Source organism: Plecotus auritus, assembly GCF_963455305.1.
Source record: "Plecotus auritus genome assembly, chromosome: 5".
Lineage (NCBI taxonomy): Eukaryota > Metazoa > Chordata > Mammalia > Chiroptera > Vespertilionidae > Plecotus > Plecotus auritus.
The window spans coordinates 156,257,849-156,280,109 of record NC_137776.1 but is presented as its reverse complement, the minus strand read 5'-3'; the positions used below and the strand labels follow the sequence as shown (position 1 = coordinate 156,280,109).

The 22,261-nt window shown below is 49.8% G+C and overlaps 1 protein-coding gene across 16 annotated transcripts in view; it reads right to left on the bottom strand.

The window, feature by feature from the left end:
- TMEM8B (transmembrane protein 8B) overlaps positions 1 to 21,023 on the bottom strand; it is a 48,969-nt gene extending 27,946 nt beyond the window's left edge. For 9 of the 16 annotated variants that reach the window (XR_013960560.1, XR_013960561.1, XM_080667384.1 and 6 more), the window contains exons 1-10: positions 20,278 to 20,942; positions 15,764 to 15,953; positions 15,171 to 15,378; positions 8,778 to 8,911; positions 8,178 to 8,446; positions 7,264 to 7,589; positions 4,605 to 4,698; positions 4,276 to 4,399; positions 4,059 to 4,201; positions 3,685 to 3,863 (exon numbers count right to left, since the gene is read on the bottom strand). Coding sequence is in view for 14 of the 16 variants with exons in the window: in XM_080667384.1 (XP_080523510.1) it covers positions 3,685 to 3,863; positions 4,059 to 4,201; positions 4,276 to 4,399; positions 4,605 to 4,698; positions 7,264 to 7,589; positions 8,178 to 8,446; positions 8,778 to 8,911; positions 15,171 to 15,378; positions 15,764 to 15,953; positions 20,278 to 20,818 (2,208 nt within the window). In the remaining 2 variants the exon portion in view is untranslated. Of the gene's footprint in view, positions 1 to 3,684; positions 3,864 to 4,058; positions 4,202 to 4,275; positions 4,400 to 4,604; positions 4,699 to 7,263; positions 7,590 to 8,177; positions 8,447 to 8,777; positions 8,912 to 11,867; positions 11,919 to 15,170; positions 15,379 to 15,565; positions 15,578 to 15,763; positions 15,954 to 20,277 lie in introns of those variants that run through there. The other 7 variants (XM_080667373.1, XM_080667374.1, XM_080667375.1 and 4 more) reach the window with 5 other exon arrangements.
- Between the last annotated feature and the right edge of the window lie 1,238 nt (positions 21,024 to 22,261).

Sequence of the window (22,261 nt, the reverse complement as noted above, 5' to 3'; positions counted from 1 at the left end):
ACTGGCCCTCTTAATGACCTCCTACCCAATGCCATGGAAGACACAGTAAGAAAAAAGGCAGTCCCTACAGCCATGGAGAAGAGCATGGTCTTCACACCATGGGAAACAATATGGGCATGAGACAGTGTCCAGCTCTCCTACACTGTGGGGAACACAGCAGAGTAGGGTATTAAGGATATTCAGAGAGGGGTGCAGGGAACAAGTGGTATTGTATCAAGCTATTCCAAGCACCTCAATGAGTCACAGTCTACCATCAGCCCCCTTTGGTCTGTGGTCCCCATCCCTGTGCCTCTCTGGACAATGCTATCACAGCCTCTGACATCCTATGTTGCCTTAATGTGAAAAGGTTTCTCAGGAGTTACCTGAGTTCTCTTTGTCTTGGAACTTTTGCTGTCACTTTTCTCTAAACTTCTTGCAAAATTTATGTGATTTGAGTATTTATTAATGCCAAACACTAAAAACATGTATGGTTGTAAGAATATCTTTGGTACAAAGATGATGGGAACACATATCCCTCTAAGGATTTCTGTCATTCGCCTTATAAGCCCACCCAAAGAAAAGATACTGGACAGAGCTCTGAGGAAAACAGCTCCAGACCGAGAACAAACACCGCAGCAGCATGCTCACTCCTCTCCTGACATAATCCTTGCTCCATCAGGAAGAATGGGTTGTGACAGTGATGGAAGCAGGGTTAAGAAAACTAAGATGCTACAATTGAAGAGAAAGGTTTTGACCTATGTAAACTTGATCAAAAGCGACCATTGGAGCTGAGCTTAAGGCATGTCAGCAGATTTTAGATCAAAAAAGTTTAAGATCTCTGTGAATCAGTCCTCTGGAAACCATGGCTATTGAGGGCATCTCTTGAAAGGAGAAACAAGTTGGTGTAGTTTCCAGGGTTGGACTGAAATACATCAGGATGAACTGAAGCTGGGGCACGAAGGTTAAGTGCTATGGCATCTAAAGGTGGCTTCTGAAGTGTCTTGCTCATTGACAAAAGGGACCCTTTAGGCACTACTTTCAGCCAAGGCCAGTTTCTTCATCATTCTATTAAAAGGCAATCCTAAGTCACAAGGGCTGTGAATCTCAAAGAGCAGTAGCCTTACAGACCTTGGTGAGACAGGTCTCCAGGCCCTCCAGAGGTATGGCCTTGGGCGTGGGAAGAGGGCAGGGATATCCAGTCCACAGCTGAGAAAAGAGAGAGCTGAGCAACATCACAAGTTGTTCCTTCACTGGCAGTAACAGGGTCTCTTGAACTTCTGAGAAGAATGGAAATGGGAGAACCTAGTCTCCTGTTTGAATGAGTTAGAGTTGAGAACAAGAAGGTGGAGACAAGGTCAGGAAGAATGATTTAGGAGGGGAAAGCATTATATCCCAAACTCTTATATATTTTAAATTTTAAATGTTTTACCTATTTACATTTTACTTTTTTAACTCCTGAAGAACAAACCTAATGTCTGTTCCTATGTTCTGGATAAGCATTTATTGCACTACTACCAAGTATAGACTGTCCTGGATTTGAAGACAGAGAAGACTGTCATCTACTATCCTGGTACTTTGACCTACAACATGACCAATGGGTCCTTAGATGAAGACTGCTTAGGAACAGAATAAATCTAAACCAAGTAAAGAATGGGAGAAGAGGAACAACAGAGAACCTACCTGGGAAAACTGGAAGACTAGTAGCTCTACATTTTGGCCCATGTGGAAAAGAACAGGAGTTATAGCAGGACTTCAGGCAATACCTCAGAGCCAGTATATTTTTCTTAATCTTTTGGTATTGCCTTATTTCAGAAAGTAGAAGCTCTGTATGTGATGCCAGGCACTTTAGGCTCCCGTGTTTGATTTGCCATTATATCCAGGAAATGAGGAGTCATCCGGAACGGAACACTCTGGAGACAATGCCCAGGGTGCTTGTGCAAAATGCAGAACACATGCGCTCTCCCCCTCATGCTCCAGGCTCCTGCTACACTTAGGTACTCTTACTAATTGTGAATCACATTAGATCAGCATGCAGCCAAGAGTGGGCTGGTGGAACAGCTGTTGCTGGAGGATTTGGTGAGCAACAGTATAAGAGTATCTGGTAATAAAAGAAGAGAAACAGTGTCTAATATAAAAATAGAATGAGGCACTGTCAGAGCAGGTCTAAAAAGGGGGGCAGTAAGGCAAAACCGGCATGTGCTCTCTACATGGCATGGATCAGGCTACTCTTCCTTATCTGTGGATGAACGTCCAAGGAGGGACCTATGTATGACATGACCCTCAGTGTCAGGACATCTCCCCCGCTTTCTCCTAAGTGATACGTAGGACTTTTTAAAAATATATTTTTATTAATTTCAGAGAGGAAGGGAGAGAGCAAAAGACATAGAAACATCAATGATGAGAGAGAATCATTGATCGGCTGCCTCCTGCATGCCCCCCACTTGAAATTGAGCCTGCAACCTGGATATGTGCCCTGACCAGGAATCAAACCGTGACCTCCTGGTTCATAAGTCAACGCTCATCCCCTGAGTCATGCCGGCCAGGCAGTATATTTTTTTAATTTGGACATATGTCTAATCTATAATGTTGAACAAAAGAGATGCACCTATTGGTTATTGTGATATCTTTGTTGCCAAGACATGAGGAGAGTCTGAATCCATCTAAGATTTTTTTGTAGTGCTCATAGGCAGGCACCGTATGTCACAAGACACCAAGAGCCCAGAGATGAATGAAAAGATCCCTAGATGCAGAACTTGGTGGAGGGGAGGGAGTCTATGTGGAGGTTAAGTCACATTAGGAGACTCACTTCTCTACCTTCCCTTAGAATATCTCTGATGCACGCTTGTAATATGAATTTTTATGATTATGAAAGAATAAGAAGGCACAGAGAAGATATTGTGGGGACTCTATAATGGGAGGAGAGGGGTTTAAAACTAAATTAATCTTCATCAAAATATGCTCCTTTGGGCTGGAATTTTATATGACATTGCCACTTCCCATGAGGCCTCAGAACATAGTTGAATCGGTAAAGTTTCTTAGGATTCTAATAGCCAGACGTTTCTATCAATTACCCAGTTATAGATCCCCCCTGCCTTCCTAAAGTTCCCATGATAATTCAAGGATGCCATGGCTACTAAATGGGGAGATACCTTTTCATACCATAAAAAAGAATGTGCTCACGTTGTGGAAATCCCCAGTGCGATGGACAACACGAACACTGTATAGCTAGCCCTCACATCATGAAAGGATGTGATGAAACTGATGACTTCCCATGTAGAAACCCAGGTGAAAGTGCAGGTCTCCTGCCCCATGCAGACCTCTCCCGGTGAAGGCACAATCTCATACTGCAGAACAGAGTTACGTGGCCAGTGTATTGACGTAAAGGTCCCTGTGCCCTCAGAGTGAACAGGCAGGGTGTGAGACAACTAGAGACCCACAAAGTCTGCAGTGGCTGGCAGTTGGTTATTTTAAGTTACAAACAGGCTTGTTCATTGATCCCAATGTGCCTTACAAAAATGACCGTATTCTATGCATGCCATGATATGAGAAGGTAGGGAAGCGCTGCTATAGAAGACAGTGAATTGGAGACATCCTCAATTATAAAGGTACAGACATCCCCAAACCAGTGGAGAACATGGGGAAAATGTAGACCCTCCCCCACCACTTGGATAAGGACTCAGTGAAGACACTGACGCCATCACACACCGTGGAAAAGAACATGGTGAAGGTGTAGACAGCAGCTTCCAGAACATATCGGCTCCGAATGGCCAGGACCACGGGTGGCAAAAACATGAGGTTGCTCAGGCAGAGCAGTAGTGTGGACAGCAGCTGGAATCCGTAGGTGAGCGCATCCGCACTGTCGGTGCAGCCCCAGCCCCGCCACCCTGCGGCGGGAAGGCACAGGGTGGGTACAGGAGGCAGTCGTGAGTTCAGCAGACCCTTCTAGCTAAGCCCTGCGCCACTGCCAGGGGAGGGTGGTCTTACCCTAGCACCACCCTCCCGTTCCCTCCAAACCCAGCCTCCGTTCGGGTTGCCGCCCCCTCCTGTCGCAGGCTCCCCGGCCAGCCCCGAGATCTCACCGGCCTTGCACTCGCAAGCCGCGTACAGGTAGTTGTGCGTGCGCAGCAGCTTGCACTGGCCGTAGGGCCCGCAGTCGTCCACACACGGGGACAGGAAGGTGCGCAGCCGCACCTCAGCAGTGGTGTTCCGGCACCGCACAAACCTGTGCACACACTGGGGGTCACGGGGGCTCGGCGCCACCTCCCGCCCCGCCCTGTCCCACCGCGAGCCACTCACCGAGGCCCCGCGCCACACAGGGAGCGGAGGGTCAGGAACCACGTCCCGGTCTGTGGGAACGGGATTCGCAGCCTGGCCACTCTGGATGTGGCGCTGACTGAGAGGAGAAAGCCAGCAAGGGACTCTGGGAGGGGGGAGAGGGGTCAGGGGTCAGGAGAGAAAGGTCAACGTGGGGTCACGACGTAAAGAATCCTCACTCACCTGCGCCTGCCCACTTCCCCAAGACCCGGCTAGCCCATCCTTCCTCCGTGCCATCCCCCCCTCCCCATACCCGCCCCCCCCCCTCGGGACTACCAGCCTTCTCTCCTTCCCCCATTCCTCATCCTCACCTTTGGAACAAGTCACTGCTGCATCCCCCAGACTCAAGGGCACCTCGTGAGTCAGGCATCCAAACACGGTCACATTTTCCTGGCGCAGGGAGCTCTGGGGAGGGCGGTGTGAGGATGAAGCTGTCCCACCCACCAGGTCCTACCACCACCATCACCCCAGACTCCTACACCTGTTAACCCCTCCCCATAAACTCCTCCAGGCCCTCGCTAGACCTCACATTCCTGCAGGTGCTCTCAACATCAAAGCCAATCTCTCCTCCCTTTTTAGAACACAAAACCTTGGAACACACCAAATCTCCCACATCAGAGATGCTTCAAAGACTGATGAAAAGACAAGGCCCAATTCTGAATCCTTTGGGTAGAATTTTTAGACTGTTCAGGCTAAAGAGAATACCCCCTTTTTTCAATCTTATCTAGCTTGTCTCGGGGAAGGGAAGAGGTGCTGTCGCTGGACGTAGAAAGTAGTTGTGAACAAAGGCAACTGTAAGGTTTTCAATCATCTTCACCTCTTCACCGGAGTCTGAGGCAGGAGGCATGTAAAGAAATGTACTCTTCCTCAGGTGAAATGATCAGGTACTCACGGGTGGTAATAGAATGCCTGAGGGATTAAATGTAGCAGCCTGGCTGGGATTAAAAGAAACCGGATATCCATAGGAGTAAATGTAAAGGATTGTCTAAAGGAATAAAGGTAGCAGGTTGCCATAAGCTCACCTCCAGAAGGATTTGAGGCAGCTTATTAAATACATATGGCAGGATAAAATCAATGCATGAGGGAAATTGAAAACTCAGGATAGAACAATAAAATTTGCTCCTAAATGTGGGCCATATATTTGATGCTGACTTCCAAGCAACCAAAGCAAAGAAGGAAACATGATGAGTAATCAGATTTGTAAGTCCATCAGATAAAGGTTAATCAGAGGCCCATTAGAGTGAATGGACAAGAATGCAGAGAGGGACAGGGTAAGGGGCTGCCCGGGGCTGGGCCTCTACTCTCAGGATACTGAGGAAGAACAAGTATGGGAGCAGCTGGTCTAGGTCAAATCAAGACTTCACTGTCATTGCCCAAAGGTATGGCAATAACAAATAAACATACAGTGTTTAGCCAGAACAGAGTCAAACAGAATTTGAGTATAAAAATAAGGAGCATCTTCAAGTTGAAGAATCAGCTCTGTCCTGACCAGCAGGAGCACCTGAAAGTTCTGACCTATGTACCATAAAAGACCACATCAAGCCACAGACCAGATCTCAGGTCGGTTCATAGGAAAATGGTCCCTGCCCCAGAGCTGCCGAATAGTAGAATTAAAAGGATCCCTGGCTGAGGGGTCCCTGCCCCACAGCTGCCGAATAGTAGAATTAAAAGGATCCCTGGCTGAGGGATCAATGCTAACCTAAGAGAGCTGCTAATGGCCTGAAACAGGACTCTGCCCTCAGCCCAGTCTTATCCAATGCTGAAAATAATGACTAAGAGATACAGAAGGCTGGCTTTTCAAGTGTGTGAATTACCATAGTGGAGAAAGCCCAAGACCCAAACCAGTATCATTAGGCAATGCCTCAAAGATGAACATAAATTCTTCCATTGGGGTTAAAAAGTTCACTGCAAAAATATGAGCTGGTAATTGGCAGTAGGTCACATGAACCAGGCTCAGGGCACAAAATATGTATGCCCCTTGGTTACAATTAGATAAATAAGAAGTTAATATGGAAAAGGACTGGGAAGATACACACCAAAAGACTAAGCAGTTGTTTTATGAGGATGTCTTCCTCTATTTTCCAAAGCTTTTACATGTGATCCTATTATTTCTATAATTAAAAAGTAAATGAATAAAATTGTTTTTGAAGAAAATAAAAAGGAAGGAAAGGAAAAAGACTCAGAGATCTTTATTCACCCCAAACCCAGGTGGTCAGTGTGGTCAGACCACCTCAGACCATTTATTTCAGAGACATGTTGACCAGAGGTTTGACCAAAGGAGACAGCAGAGGATGGGAGGAGGTCTAAGATGCTGATATTTTTCAGCTTTGAGAAGGTTGAGGGGCATCTGAAGGGCTGCTAAAATAGGACAGGGATATAACAAATGCACCACACTAATACAAGATGTGAATAATTGGGGAGATTGTGTGGGGTAAGAGAAGGGACATGGAAACTCTCTGTACTTTCCACTCAATTTTTCTATAACACGCTCTGAAATAATCAAGTCTATTAACTTTTTCTTTTTTTTTTTTTTAAAGACTGGGATAGATTCACTGAAATATAGCTTCTGGGGCAAAACAAAGATCAGATCATAAAAATCCACAGAGGAAGGTTTGCATGGAATGTCAAGACTGCCATTAGCAACTGGAGCTGTCTAAACATGGCCTCTGTAGGTGAACTCCCCATCACAGGAGATATGCAAGAAAAGTGAACACTCGCCGTAGAGAGAGGCCCTTAGTAAGTGGGCAGTTCAGCTACAACTGAGGAAATCTGGACCATTCTGAATTGCCCTGGTTGACCCAGCCCATTTGCAGTAGAGTCAATACCCAGGGCATGTTTGTTGACCAGAATTGGGCTGATACAGTCTCTAATCTTAAAGTTGGGTAAAAGCAACCTGCATAGTCTTCCACACTTGTCACCTTCTTTTTCAAGTTCCCCCATAGGGGCAGCCTCCCCCTCTCCACAAAGTACCGCATTGAGATGGAGCTCCAGGCTAAGGACACCTCCACTGTCCAGCACCGGCAGCAGCCTCAGGCCAAACACAGCAGGGCGCTCAGGGGGGAGGGCCACGCTGGGGCCAAAGAAGATGTAGAAGTGGACAGAGAAGGTGTCCAGCTCATTGCGCAGAGTCGGGCGCACTGGCCAGCAGTGCTCAGGTGGAGATGTGGCCCCAGGCTCTTCCACAGGGGCACCAAGGGATGGTGGCTCTAGGGGCAGTGGTTGGTTGCCCAGTGACTGAGGCATGTTCATGGCAGCTCCAGGGGCCAGGGCACGAGTCAGGCTGGGCTTTGGGCACTCTGTGGGGCAAAGGAAATCAGAGCTGAGGCCTGCCACCCTCACAGCCCTTCAGCCCCACCACAAACCAGATCTGAGCCAGACAGGATTTAACAAGGGTGGGAGGGGTGAGAACTAGAATCAAATGTCCCTTGGGAGTATGCGGCATCCAGGGTCACAGTAAAGGGCCCAGGGATTTCCTAGTGGTCACAGCTAATAGAATGTCATGTTGGAGGGAATCAAGGTCAGCTCTTCCTCCCAAAGGACACTGATGGCTGCCCTCTCACTGACTTGCATGGGCTTTTGCAAGGCCAGTGTCCCAGAGGTCCTAGCTGTCCTTGCCAACCCAGGAAACTGAACGAGAGATTAAATTAAGGAGAACAATCAGGTCCCTTAGTGAGCCCCAAGTGGTGGGAAAATTATCTGAAGGCTTTCCAATGACTTCAAGCTCCAAGTGGAAGGGCTTCAGGGAGTGTGAAGGAGCCTGGGTGGGATCAGGGAGAGTGTAGGGACATGGCAGAGGGGCAATGGACACAGCCACCATGCCTGCCTCTTCCCAATCACAGATGTCAACACAAGCTGGGTGGCTGGGGCAGATGTGGGCTTCTGACCTTGCAACCGCACACACAGCTGGAAGCGGATGGTCCTGCCAGAGCCCCGGGATGGTGTCTCCACACGCACGTAGACCCAGCGCCCCCAAGGGGGCAGTGCTAGCTCCAGCTGGCATACCGAGGCACCTCCACATGCCACAGAGCTTGAGTTGTGCAGGGGTGGGGCCTTGGGACGTAGGCGAAGTGTCAGGGGGCAGGCGGATGCCCCTCGGCCCCCCACACACACCAACTGTGCTGAAACCCTGTAAGTGAAGCTGGGCACAAAGACCCTGGGCAGAGGAGAGTTTGGGGGTAAGAAAACATAGGGTATGGAAAGGTGGGAAGGACACCAGAATGAGGGAAACACTAGGAAGAAGGGGGCAAGGAGGAGCTAGGGACACGAGAATGGGAGGCCTTTTCAGGTCCTCCTCTCTGTGCTGGGAGAGAGGGAGGCAGGAGTCCAACCCACCCTGGGGGCTCTGGGAGGCCCAGTGGTCCAGGGTGGCCCGAGGGACAGCAGGAACAAGCAGATAGACTTAGAGGCCAAGAGAAGCGTGTTCCCTGTTTGAGGTCAGGGAAGGAAGAAGGAAAGGGCCAGGTTTAGGGGGGGATTCAACTTACTTGTATAGGGCTGAGCGATTGTGGGGGGAGAGGATTTGCTCTGAGGGACGGCCAGGCACCAGCACAGCAACATCCAGTAAACGCCGGACAATCAGCTGCGGCTGAAGGAGGTACTGACACTCATCCTGGAGACCCTAAGACAAAAGCAGGGGTGGTAGGAGGAGAGATAGCAAGGGTGCTGCTAAAGCAAAGTGAACAGAAATGGCCGATGTGGGGAACACCTCCTCTGGCCTCCTGCTCCCAGGGCAGTGACTGAGGTCTCTCTAAATTCTGGGTCCTTCCTGCTGGATTAGCTCTGTCCTTCCTAGATCTGCAGGATCTGCTGTGATCCTCAGCCTTGGCTGAAGTTTGGCATTCAAAACCAGGCCCTTCTGACAATCAGGCCCAGCCTGTTCCTCCTGCAATCTAACCCCTCCTCCTGAGCATTCCTGAACAGCCCCTCAAGGCAATTTCAAATCACCCCAACCCCCTACCAAACCCTCAGGAACTTACAACACTGGCTCTCTTTGGGCATTGTAAAGCTCCATAAAGGCCTCCAATCCAAACCTCCTCCCTCCCCCACAATGTGAATCTTTAATTTCCTTTATTCCCCACCTGCCCTTTCCAAGTACTTGTCCATGCTCTGCTTTAATACCCCCAGGGAAGGGCCACTCCTTAGCTCCAGGCAACTTGAGAATAGAAACCTGATCGTATTTTTGTTTCCCCAGACACAGAGCCTAACAGAAAGTGTACACCTCACCGATGAGTTTGCTAGAATCAGTGAAGAAATGAATCAACACAGCTGAGGGCAGCTCTGACGTTCATGAAGCCAAAGCCTGCCTTCTGTCTCCCCTCCCACTGCTCTGTCTCAAGGGGCCCACAGGTGCTTCTGCTCCTTCTGCTCAGGCTAGAGAACAGCCACATCTCCCTGCTCTTCTGGATCAGACCCCCAGCCCTTCTCTCCTCAGCTGACACCACCCCTACCCCACACAGCTTCAGCACTCTTTAGCGAACACGGTCCCATTTACTGCAGTTCCTTCTCTGCAGCATTTGCAACTATCTAAGCCCTGAAAGTGGAGCAGTTCAGGGGAGGAGGGGCCTCCTGAATAGGGTTCTCTGATCTTCTGAGATTAGAGGACCTTGTGCAACCCAATAAACTAGAGGCCACTGTTCACGTACATGTTTATTCTGACCAAGACATAGCTCTAAACCTTGTTCTGGAACAAAAGCTCCAGGCTCTTACATGCCACTGAATTCCACACCATGGGATAAGCCAGCCAAGGCACAGAGTTCCAGCAAAGCTGGAAGGAGGCCTTGAAGGATGCAAGGTCAGAAAATCCCATTACCATCTGCCTGGAATTTTCCTGTGATTTTTGCATCGCTGCATCCCCAATGCCTCACACACCACCTGGCAAAAACTAGATGCTAAAAAAAATATCTGCTGAGTTAAAGAATGGAGATCAAAAAGAGTATACCAAAAAAAAAAAAAAAAAAAAAAAGGAGTGTGCCTTCGGAGAGCTCCTAAACCTCTCATTTCTCAGGGACCACAATCTGATATCCAAAGCAAATGTCCCTCATCTTTGGTATCAAACCTTAAGGACCAGAACTACAAGCACAAGTGATTTCATCAACCCCACTTCCCATGACAGGAATCACCCACAGCAATCTTGTGGTGAATGATCCCCAAGGGCGGGCGCCCATGCTTGGGAGGTGGCCCATCTCCTTGTTGGACAGTTTGGGGGAAGAAAAACTGCTCCATATATTGCTTGCTAGTGGCTTAACTGAAGGATCAGTGGACATACCTCAATGGTTAAGGTGTGCTCCTGCCTTACACTGTATAAGGTGCACATCCAATACCCCTCCTTATTGTAAGAGGAGCATTCAGTGGAGACCGGGGAAGGTGCAGAGATTCAGCGACCTTCACCCTGTGATGGGGCTAATGAAAGGACACCAGAATGAAAGTCCTCAAGAACAGCCAAGGCAAAAGCCAAGTGAGAGTCCAAACTGAGTCAACATCAGCGGTCATGGAAGGAACAGGGTCAAAGCCTGGAAACTTGGGAAACCAAGAGGGCCAAAAGTGAGAAGTGGTGTGGGAAAGAAGCTGGAACAGAACACCCTAGATTGATTCCTACACTGTCCTAGTAGGCTGGGCCGGGTTTCTTTAGAAAGGCCTAAGCAGGGTGGCCAGTCCCAGGCTCTGGATGAGGCTTGCAGACAGAAGGTGCCCCAAAACCACTTAGCCTTCTTTGTGAGAATATCCCAGTACCCAGTACATGTCAGTCCCTGACCCACCGTCGGTCAGCAGTAGTCAACATGTACATAAATGAGTGCTGGACAGACTACAGGAGGCAAGAGTGGAAGCAGGGAAACCACTTAAAAGGTTACTGGGGTGGCCCAGGAGAAAGCTGGGGGCAGGTGTGCTAAGAGTGGAAATAGAAGTAGATGCATAAAGGACATGCTTTTAGAAGTAGAGTCAATGAGACTTATCTTTAGGAATTGATTGTAGAGAAGTGAGGCGGGGAGAAGAATCAAGTATGACATCTAAATGTGGAGCTTGAGCAATCAGTGAATGGCAGTGCCATTTACTGAGAAGACTAAAGAAAGAAAAGACTTGGACTGGGAGAAGTGAAATGGGAACTGAAGAGATTTTTGCTTTTGGCTTTGTTTTAATGTGTACAGGCTATGTTTGAGACATTTCTTAGATTTCTAATCGAAGATGTCAAGTAAGCAGGTTGGGTATAAAGTCTGAGATTCAAAGAAATTAGGACTCACTGAGTACACTTGGAAGGCATTAACTTATAGGTGATACTTAAAACTATTGTGCTGGAGATACCTAACAAGAGAATAGATAAATAAGAAAGGACTTGTCCCAGAACCAAGCATTGAAGCCCACAATATGTTTGATCAAGTAGAGAAGACACCAGGAAAAGGAGGCAGAGAAGGAGTGGGCAGTGGGCAGGAGGAAAACCAGGAGAGTTCTGTGAAGGCCAAGAGAAGAGTCCTTCAAGAAGGGAAGAGTGATATAAGGAACTTATTAACAGCTAGTTACTAGTTAACTCTGGAGAGGGGAAGAGGGAACTGTAAGGGAGACAAGGGAAGAGGAAGACTTACTTTTCACTGCCTTTTGTACCTTTCGAATGTTGTACCAGGTGCATTTATTACCTATTCAAAACACAAACAAAATAGTTGAGGAGGAGGAAGAGCAGAATGAGTGCTGTTAGCAGATTTTAACCTCTTCAGTTGAGATACTGAGCCATGTTTCATCCTAGTTGATGGATTCAACCAAATCCTTTCTTCAGTACAATCTGCTTATCTGGTTTCCTTATCGTGGTTTTCATTATTTTACCTGCTGTCATTTACTTTCAAATCTTAGACTGGGGAGAGGAAGCATTCAAGGAGAACTGTGCCCCAGATATTTTGGAGAACTTTCCCCTAATGAGCCATTTGGGTGCCAGATGTTACCCACAGTTCAAAGGCCAGCCCCTTAGGGCAGACTGGCAGCTGGACATCACAGGATGAACACATGTTCCGAGACAGGAAAGACAAGGAGATGGAGGGCATGAGTCAAGATGGAAGAGCTTGATAGAAAGAGGAGAGGAAAGGAGAAGTGAGATCAGTTTTGGACAATATGAGTTTGAGAAGATGGCAGAAGGGCAACAAAAATTTGCCACACCCCACTATGTGCCAGGCTCTGTGCTGGGTGCTGGGAATACAGTGGTGAATAACACAGATACATTGGCTAGCAGAAGTGTGGGACCAGAGCTCAGGACAGTGACCTGGACCAGATAAGTCACTTCCCTTTAACAACCTCCTAAGGTTTTCTATCACTCTCGGGGTAAAGTTCAAACTTCTAGATCCTACATGATCTGGCCTCTGCTCACCCCTCCCACTCCTTTACCCATCCCAACAACCGCCCCACACTGAACCACTACAGTTCTCAAGCTTTAGCCCATGCTACACCCATCCTGCAATGCCTTTCCTTGCCTTCTCAATTTCAGGCCTCATCTTCTAACAGTTTCCTAAGACCACCTCTACAAGCTGAGTTAGCCATCTCTCCTTTGTCCTCTCAAAACACCTCTTATATCTCACTACCATACGTCTTATTTTTCTGTGTCCCCAGCACTTGACCCAAGGCCTGGGACAAAGTAGGTACTCAAGGACTAAGGTCTAAAGGAAGGTCTGAGCTTACCCCAAAGCTAACGAGGGCCCTCGAAACAGTCCTGCCTTCTTATTGCTAGGACTTTTCAGTCCCCACCCAAGGATATCCCTGAACCCACATTACTTCCTGTATTGGCCAAGCCTCATAGGAAGTCAAGACCTGGAATAAGGAAAAAGCAACTTGAGAAGATGGAGCCCTGGAGAAATGTTCTGGATAATACACCAACAGGCTAGAATCTTAAAGAATCCTTAGAAGCACCCTAACTGGTTTGGCTCAGTGGATAGAGCGTCGGCCTATGGACTGAAAGGTTCCAGGTTCGATTCCAGTCACGGGCATGTACCTTGGTTGCAGGCACATCCCCAGTAGGAGGTGTGCAGGAGGCAGCTGACCGATGTTTCTAACTCTATCCCTCTCCCTTCCTCTCTGTAAAAAAATCAATGAAGTATATTTAAAAAAAAAAAAAAAAAAAAAAAAAAAGAATCCTTAGAAGCCCATTTAAGATTCCTAAAGGTAGTCAAATTCTCAGAGGGACTACAAAGATGACCCTTTCTTCCTCATCCCCACCCCTTGAGCCTCTAGAACAGGCCTAACTGAAGAGCTACATCTCTCATGGTGTCCAGGTCTGCTGCCATTCATGGGCAAGGTGTAACTGTGCCCTCCTCTCTCTAATCTCACCACACTCCAGGGAGTTCTGCTGGCTAGGGCTCCAGCTCGCAGTAGCAAGTCCCCCACACCCCACTTGCTATAACTAGTTGCAAATGGGTATGTCAACCAAACCTGGTTCTGACCTCTCCTAACTAGGCTTCAGCTCCCATAATATCAACCCAGGCCTAGGTCCCTATTTCCTCCTGACCACCCAGAAAAGTTTTTGGATAACTAGAGCAGAGCTTCAGAAAGATTTTCCCTGCCAGTCCTCACAAAGAGAGTCCAGGACCAGAGTTAGGATTAGGAACTGGCTCTTTGGAATTTGACCAAAGACCTAAGACAGTCCTCCAAATAGAATAACCCTTTGTTCTGATAGGAGTCAAGACCTACCTAGAACCCAGAGCCATTTCCAGGTGAGCGCCCAACATGCTCTCATCCAGAGGGCTCCCAGACCTTGACAGGAAGTTCTCTTGTACATCTCTCTTAGGAAAAACAGCCTATCACTGAGGCCTCCAGACATTCCGTCAGCCCTAGTTCCCATTCTGAAAACAGCAGTGCCAGTACACATGTCCCTGTGGGATTCTCAGTTCATTCAGCTACAGTAGGAGGAAGAAAGGTGAGTCTGTCATAGCTACAGAGCTCCTTCCGTCAAGGATCTCAGCCTGGAGAGGTATCTCCAGATCAAATCTTCACCTGATTGGGAATTATGTCCCTCTCAATTCTCAATGGCCAAACCCTGATAGCTTTCATGTTCTTTAGCATCCTGTTCTTTAAATCCTCTCTCTGCTCATGCTTAGTCCTTACCACTGGCCCACACACACTTGGCCATCCCACTCTTGACAATGACCAGCTTATCACACCCTCCAACAGGAGTAAGAAAATTATAGATCCTATCACTACAAGGAGGAAGTCTGCCCAACACCCGGGAGCAGCAGGAAAACTCTGTGGCATTTCCTTCCACTCCAAAACGGCTGGGAAAAGCATTCTGACCTTTAAACATACACTTCAGATGTTAACCACCTCTGCTCTATGAAATCAGTACAGATATTAGGAGGAAAGGGAGGCAACAGTCTGGATGGACACCAGCTGCCCAAAGCCTCCTTTTAACAGGAAGGTCCTCCCTGCCCCAGAGTGTTCTTGTATGGTCTTCCAGAGGGTGTAGGGAGCTGAAATCATGATAGGAGAGGAACGCATTCTCCCAGATGGACTGGCTGGGCTGTAGCCTACAAGAGTCGGCAGGGCTATCTTGGGTTTGTGCAGCAGCATTTGACTTGTCCCCAGCTGTCTTCTGATCACCTCGATTAACCCTTGCACCTTCCAATAGGAATGGACACTACTCTGCAGAGCCGGGGCCTCTGGCTGACTGCAGACTCTGAACTTTCCTTTCAGATTACATGGACCCACCATGTCCTCCTAAGGTTCCCAAACTGCCTCATACAAATCTTGGCCCACCAAGTGACCTGCTGGCCTCTAACTAGGGTGCATCCCAGCCACCCTCATGCAGTTTCCCATCCTGGTAAAAGGCTGGTGTCCCAGGTAACCAGGAGGGGAATTCAGCAGAGATGGAGAAGCAGCTCTGGCCCCTGCTGCCCTAGACAACATCAACCCACCTTGACAGAGATGTGGCCGTGGGCCTGGGGAAGGTGGGCAGCCAAGAACCAGTCCCCAGGTAAGGGGCTGCTGACGTTAAAGATGCCTGACGTGCGGTTGGGCAGTGTCCAGCTGAGGGTCAGTGAGAAAACCCCAGGCACAGCCGTGTCCCCTGGGAAGTGTGTGTGCAGGGGATTGATGACAGGGGGTGCCCCGGACCGGAAATACCTGGGGACCAGAATGAGGAGAGGAGGAAAGCAGGCAATGAGGTGGGAGATGAGAAATGGGGAAAAGAAAGGAGAACAGTCACTCATCACCAGCAAATAAGTAGATTCCCTATAGTGACACATACAACAAAGTCGATCCAGGTCAGGGGTTGGCACAGAAGGGGTAAAAGGTCAGCTCAGGCACTCACACAGTCACACTTTGGTCTCGAAGTAATCATGAAACAGAGGTCTTGGACCTCACTCAGTCATACTGCAACCTCAACAAGGGTCAGGGGTCAGGAGTCAGGGTCCAAGAGGTCAGTTTAGATACTCATAAAGTAACACTTTAGTTTGGAAATCGGTATGGGGTTAGAAGTGAGGGTCAGGAGGTTAACTCAGACACTCACACAGTCACACTTTGGTCTGGACAATGGTCCCCAAAGGATCCCCCCTGCTCCTTGAAGATGATGAGGTTCCAAACAGCCAGGAATGTGTCCTCAGGAACATGGAAGTGGAAGAGTTCGGTGCTGGCAAAGGAGCGGAAAGGACTCAGCTTGCGGGGTGAGCAGGTGGAGTAATCGGTCAGGAAGAGGCCTCCTGGGGAGCAGGCGAAAAAGAAAGGGGCAGGTAGGATAGAGGGCATTTCCATTAAGCAGCAGGCACACCAGTCTTCCTCACCAATAGCACCAACTCAACACATGTTCTTCTCTGAGACAGGAACTGGGTCTCATGCTGCCCTAACCACCATCTGCTTTAATCTTTACAATGACCTTGAAAAAGTGACCTGTTTTTATAGATAAGGGAACTGAGGCTTAAACCTAGATCTGTATAAATCCCAAACCAGGGCCCTCTATATGACCCCACAGCTCCCCTCACTTAGGAGTCATTGTTCTGCTGTTACCAAGCCTAACAAAACAGAGGTGTGGACAGTGAGCATGCAAGTGTGTGTGTTGGCACGGCTCTTAGGCCACTGAGCTGGCTAGAACTCCACCTGTGGGGCTTGGGAGTCAGCATGAAACTGTGTAACTTCCTTGTTTATTTTCTTCTCCCTTCAGTTCCCCTGTGGTCAGGAGCAGTAAAAATCCTCAGAAGCTTCACAAGAGCTGTCTGTGTACCCGCTCAGGGCAGGAGGGGGAAGGGGGAAGTGTGGTGAGTCTGCGAGGGGCCTGCTTGGGTGGCAGAGGCAAGGACAGGAGCTGTCAGGCCACCACAAAAGCCCCTGGGAGAGGAGGAAAGGGAGTTACCAGGCCCTCTAGGGCTCAGAATAAGCAGCCAGAGGGGCTTCCCAGAGGGAGCCCCAGGGAGGCAGTCAACTGGTGACTTAGTGGAATCTTAAACCTCTTGGGAATATTCATATGCAGGGCAGGAGGAGGTGGGAGGGTCATCTCTAAATGAAATGCTAAGATACCTGATCATGGCTGTTAGGAGCAAAGCCAAGGTGAATAGGAAAGTCTGGTGTCAGCAGTTAGGACTGCTATAATAGTGAAAATAACCCAGTAGCTCAGCTGGATAGCAGAGTCCCAAATGGCAGGCAAAGTTCTGGGGAATCTGACAGCCTGGAGACAAGTCTAGTCCCAGAGAAGGCCAGAAGATGCCTCTAAGACAGGTGAGAAGGTTAGGAAATTACAGCTTCAGGAAGGGGCCGGGGGAGGGGCGCCTGAAGCAGTTTTCAGCCAAATAGGAAATACCCACAGGGCTTACCTAGTCTGACAATCTCCCTCTCTGGAAATGGGAGATTTAACTCCAAAAATGAGGTATTTGCAATAACAGAGAAAGGCATCTAGGGAAAGGAGGCGGCTGAAGGAGGCACCCTGGTTAAGGTTGGCCCCACTGAGCTGCAGCAACTTCCAGAGTCACCCTGCAGAGAAGTGGAGGCCATGGTTACACCCAAGGACTAGTCTGTCCAGTTCAGACCACTTGATCAGTCTCTACTGTCAGCAAGGAAGATCTGCCACCTTGCAAGCTGAGCACTGCCCAGGAACCAGAAGCTCACAGAGCAGCACTGAGAGAGCAGTGGCAATGTATCTAAGAGGGATGAAGGGAAATGAACCAACTATGGGGGAGATAGGTTTCCTAGGATCCTGGCTATGACAACCAGAAGGCAGAAAGCCAAGAACTGAATAGCCTAATCTCCTGTCACAAGAAAGCAGAGCTCTGGAGCACCCTCTGCTGGGGGCAGGGAGGCTTCTCCGCCCCAAGACTGGTACCATGAAATAAGCCATTGCTATTCTTAGGAAGAAATCTTGGCCAGGCCCCAGTGCAGACCCTCAGAGAGCTGCTCATAAAAAACAGCTAATGATCTTTGGGAAACAATAGACAAACGAGCACACAGAGCCCCAATGATTCAAACGAACATGGCATGTCCCCATTCACTCCAAGTTTTGCTTTGGGGTTGCTTTCATAGGCCCACAGAGCTGTGTCCCACAGGAAGCATGAGTAAGGTCCCAGGCAAGCTCAGATGAATCTGGATGCCCCAGTACTTCCAAATGGAGCTCCGGTGATTCTCCTCCACCACCTGAAACACACACACACACACACACACACACACACACACACACACACACACACACAGGCTAAGGCTGGCCTGCTAATGACAGCACTAGGTAGGAAAAAAGGGTCACTTTCTGGAATGGCAAGGCCTGTCTGGGTTATGCAAATGCAGTCAGCTGAGCCCAAGGACCAGGAGACCCAGGTGATACCTTCCATTCCCGAAATGAGATTGAAGCCAACAATAAGCATGTATGGAGACCGACTGTGCTGCTATGGTCCTGTGACACTGGCAGCCCCTCCTCAAGCCTGCAGGGCAGGCCACAGTTACCAAGGCGGTGACTATGAACAGCACGAAGGGCACCCCTGCCTGCAGTCGGGCCTGCGCAGCACTCTTTTCCAACTTCATTACAATTCTCCCCAAACCACCTAAACCTGCTTCTGGACAATCGTGCTTTAATCCACATCTCTCCACTTTCTACCGCTCTGTGGCTGTCAGTCAGCCTCCTCCCGAGTCAGCTCTTGCTTGCCCAATGAGCTCATGAACAAAGAAGCCACGATGACAAAAATGGAAGCTATGAATTGGGCTCAACAGTAGGGACTCGCCCTCACCCAAACTGAAAAACTGACCTGGCTACTACCTTCCTTCAAGGAGTCAGGCTGGGGGCAGGTGGATTCCTTGTAGGTGTTATGAGAGGCATCCAAACAGGGAACAATCCACTGGGAAGCTAACACTTCAGTGCTCTGTCTACAGGAGCAGGTCGAGCTGAAGAGAACATGCGTGGGCCACAACACATACCCTCCCCTTACACAGTAATATAAGATACTCAGAAGACACACAGGCTCACCTGCACCCCATGCAGCATACATGTGCCTGCACTCACCAACGCACAATCATGTACACACACTCAATCATGTACACACACAGCATTCCCACAGATCCCTCAGGTATACACTCAGACATATAAGTGTCCAGACACCAGTGAGCTTGGGGCAGTGACCTTTGGCATGCATTCATCTCCTCAAGTTTGTACATTGAACCAGGTCCCCAGAGCTCACTGAAACCCAGCCCCCACCCCTAGCTACTTTATAGTGATTAGTGCCAAAGACTCTCTCAGGCACATCTCCATCCTATCTAGAGTGCCACCCCCCAGAGGTAGCTGAGGTTTGGGGCATGAAGACCATAGTCATCTCCTTAGGATGGGACCATCTTTATGGCACAACTCTTCTGACCAGGACCCCTCTCCTCCTCCCACATTCCACCTGTTAAGAAGTTGGACCTCTCCCTCTCTTATCCAAATCACTTTCTGGCTGGATGGTAGCCCTAGGCTGACAACTGGCAAATGTGGAAGAGTTTGTGATGAAGCCTCCTTGTGGGCAGACAGGGGGGAGGACAGACTGTGCTTTGAGCCTTTCCCCACTTGGGTTTGTTTTCCTATTAGGCATATATTGCAGTGAAAAAAAAACTAGTGTGCGGTAGTAATTAGGAAACTTTTTTCTAGCCCCAATACTGCCATTTACAAGCCGTATGACCTGGAGCAAATTGCTCCCCTGCTGAGCCTCAGTTTCCCCATCTGTAAAATGGCCTTTGAGTTTCAACCCTGCTCCAAAAGTGTAAGGAATTGCCCAACCGGTTTGGCTCAGTGGATAGAGCATCGGCCTGTGGACCAAAGGGGCCTGGGTTCAATTCCAACCAAGGGGGCACGTACCTTGGTTGCAGGCTCCTCCCCAGCCCGGGCCTTGGGTGTGGGGAGGGGGAGGCGCGTGCAGGAGGCAACCAATTGATGTGTTTCTCTCACATTGTTGTTTCTCTCTGTCTTTCCCTCTCTCTTCCACTCTCTCTAAAAGATCAATGGAAAAATATCCTCAGGTGAGGATTAATAAAAACAAACAAAAAAGTGTCAGGAATTATTCCTAGGCAAATCAAGCTTATTTGGAACAAAACTCATTACAAGAAGAAAACTCGTTATAATGGCAACTAACCCATGTCCATCTGTTTGCTACATGTTATTTTCAAAACTGCTTTTTTAACCCTGTTTTCATGCCTACTATCTCAAAAGTTTAGGCTAACTCTTCCCAACACTGGACTAGAGGCTGTCTGGTGTGGGAATATGTCTCTCCCATCAAACTTTATGAGCAGGAGCAAGACTTCCTTGGAAAAGCAAGTGTCAACATGGGGTCAAAATGGACACCGGGAATGGAACCTTGGTGTCTCTGTCCTAGGACCTGCTGAGCATCAAGTCCACAGTAGCTACCTCTCTTCTGACCCTCCCAACTCTACTCAGATGTGTAAGAAACTCTCTCCTCCATTATTCTCCCCACTTCTTCCCCAATGATCTAGTTACCAAGGCCCCACCTCTCCCGAATCCCCCCAGGCCACCCCTCCCTGCCAGAACCCCATCCCTGCCTCAGTCCTCGCTGCTTCTGCACTCACCAGCCCCTGGGCCAAGGACAGAAAACAGCAACAGCAGCAACAGGGCTGGTGGCAGCTGGAGCCCAGACCTGAGCGGAGGCTGGGAGAAGGGCAGAGTGTGAGAGAGAGGGGTAGGTGGTGGGAGAGACCTGGGTAAACACAGAGGAGCGGGCAAAGGCTGAAATAATGGGCTGGGCTGGGCTGGGCACCGGGGCTTGAAAAAGGGCAGGGGTTGGGATAGAAGAAGAGACTGTGATGGGGACTGGAGTAAGGGCAAGGTTTGGGCCCTGGGCTTAAGCAAACGCTGGGGATGGGATTGGGACAGGGGTGCGGCTGGAATTTGTGACAGGAGCTGGAACACGGGCAGAGGAGAGGATGGGGGCCCGGCCAGGGCCTGGGTCTGAGGCTGGAGGGGGGGCCTGGCTTGGGACCTGGATCTGGGCATTCGCTGGTGTCCCGGCCGGGACTGGCACCTATTTGGGAAGCAGGCCGAGGGAGGGGCCGGGGGCCTGGGCCTGGATCGGGATGCTGGGCCGAGGGGCCGGGACAAGGGCTGGGCCATGGCCCGGGGCGGGGGCGGGGCCGGACGGGCCAGCGCGGGCGCTCGCAGAGCTGACCCGCGGCTCCGCTCCCCACCCCCAGGGAGTGGCCTCGGTGTCCTCGCGGGCCCGGGGCCGGGCCGGCTGAGGCCGAGCCGGGGACTGGGGTAGGAGTTGAGGCCTCGGCGACTCCGGGCTGCGCTGAACCGGCGATAACCAGGCCCCGCGGCGGCCTCAGCCTGACGTCGATGGCGCTCCGCCCCTCGGTCAGTTCGATTGGTCCCTGCTGGGCTCGAGGACAGACTCCGCCTAGCCCTGCCTTTCCCATCCCAGCCACCGGGCCCCACGTCCCCCTCAGATCCTCGCAGACCCCACTGGCCGCCCCACAGACACCTCATAGGAACCCTACAGAGACCTTCACAAACCCAGACGCGCACGGATGTCCCCACAGAGATCCGCAAAGCCTACCCAGAGCCTCTCAAAGCGACCCCGCCAGCCCCCTCCAGGCGCAATGCTGCCCTCTCAGGAGACCTCGCCCACGGGAGGTGACCAGACTGCTGTTGACGCTGCGAGGGTTCCAGTTGCCCTGGTGACGGACCCCTTCTCCTCCGGCCTGGGTTCCAGAGGTTTCAATCAAGTCTCCCCGCCGGCCCTGGTTCCCCTCGTCCCTCCCCCTCCCACCCTTCCCCAGATCTGGCTAGAGCTCCTTTGGGAATTTCTGCAGGTGTTCAAGTCTCCTGTCAGCACACAGCGCCCTGCAGCCGGGTTTCATCCACAACCAAGAGCCTTCCCTCTCTCGGGGCTAACACTTCCCACGCCCAGCTTCGGGCAAGATCCTGACCCAAGGATTTGTAAAAGCCAAGCCAAAGCCCAGAAGTATGTAGTCTCCAATGTCCACCTCTAAACCTTCATCCCATTTCCTTCCCAATACCTCTGTCCCTTCCCACCTCAGTGCAACCCACTCCCATTCTCTACTTTTCATCCTTACCTTCTCCCCCTTCTTTTTCCCCTTCCTCTCTTCCCATCCCCTGGTTCTCTACCCTGCCCCCATCCCTTTTTCTTCCTGCCAAAGTCTAGTCATCTTACTCCCCACCGTCCTACCTTTCCCCTACTTCCTGTCCCAAACTTGCCCTTTGGAAAAGCCCAGATGAGTTTAAGTGATATATTTAGTATCTTGGGAGCATGGTGGGTGGAGGGGGAAAAGTTAAGGCTGGAATCCTTAGGCACTGTTGCAAATGACAGGCCTTGAATATCAGGGCCAAGAAATTTGGACTTAATCCTTAGACTGAGTCAATGAGTATTTTTTAAAATATATTTTTATTGATTTTAGAGAGGAAGGTAGAGGGAGAGAGAGATATTCTCTCTCAATGATGACAGAGAATCATCGATTGGCTGCTTCCTGCATGCCCTCCACTGGGGATCAAACCCGAAACCCAGGCATGTGCCCTGACCAGGAATTGAATCTT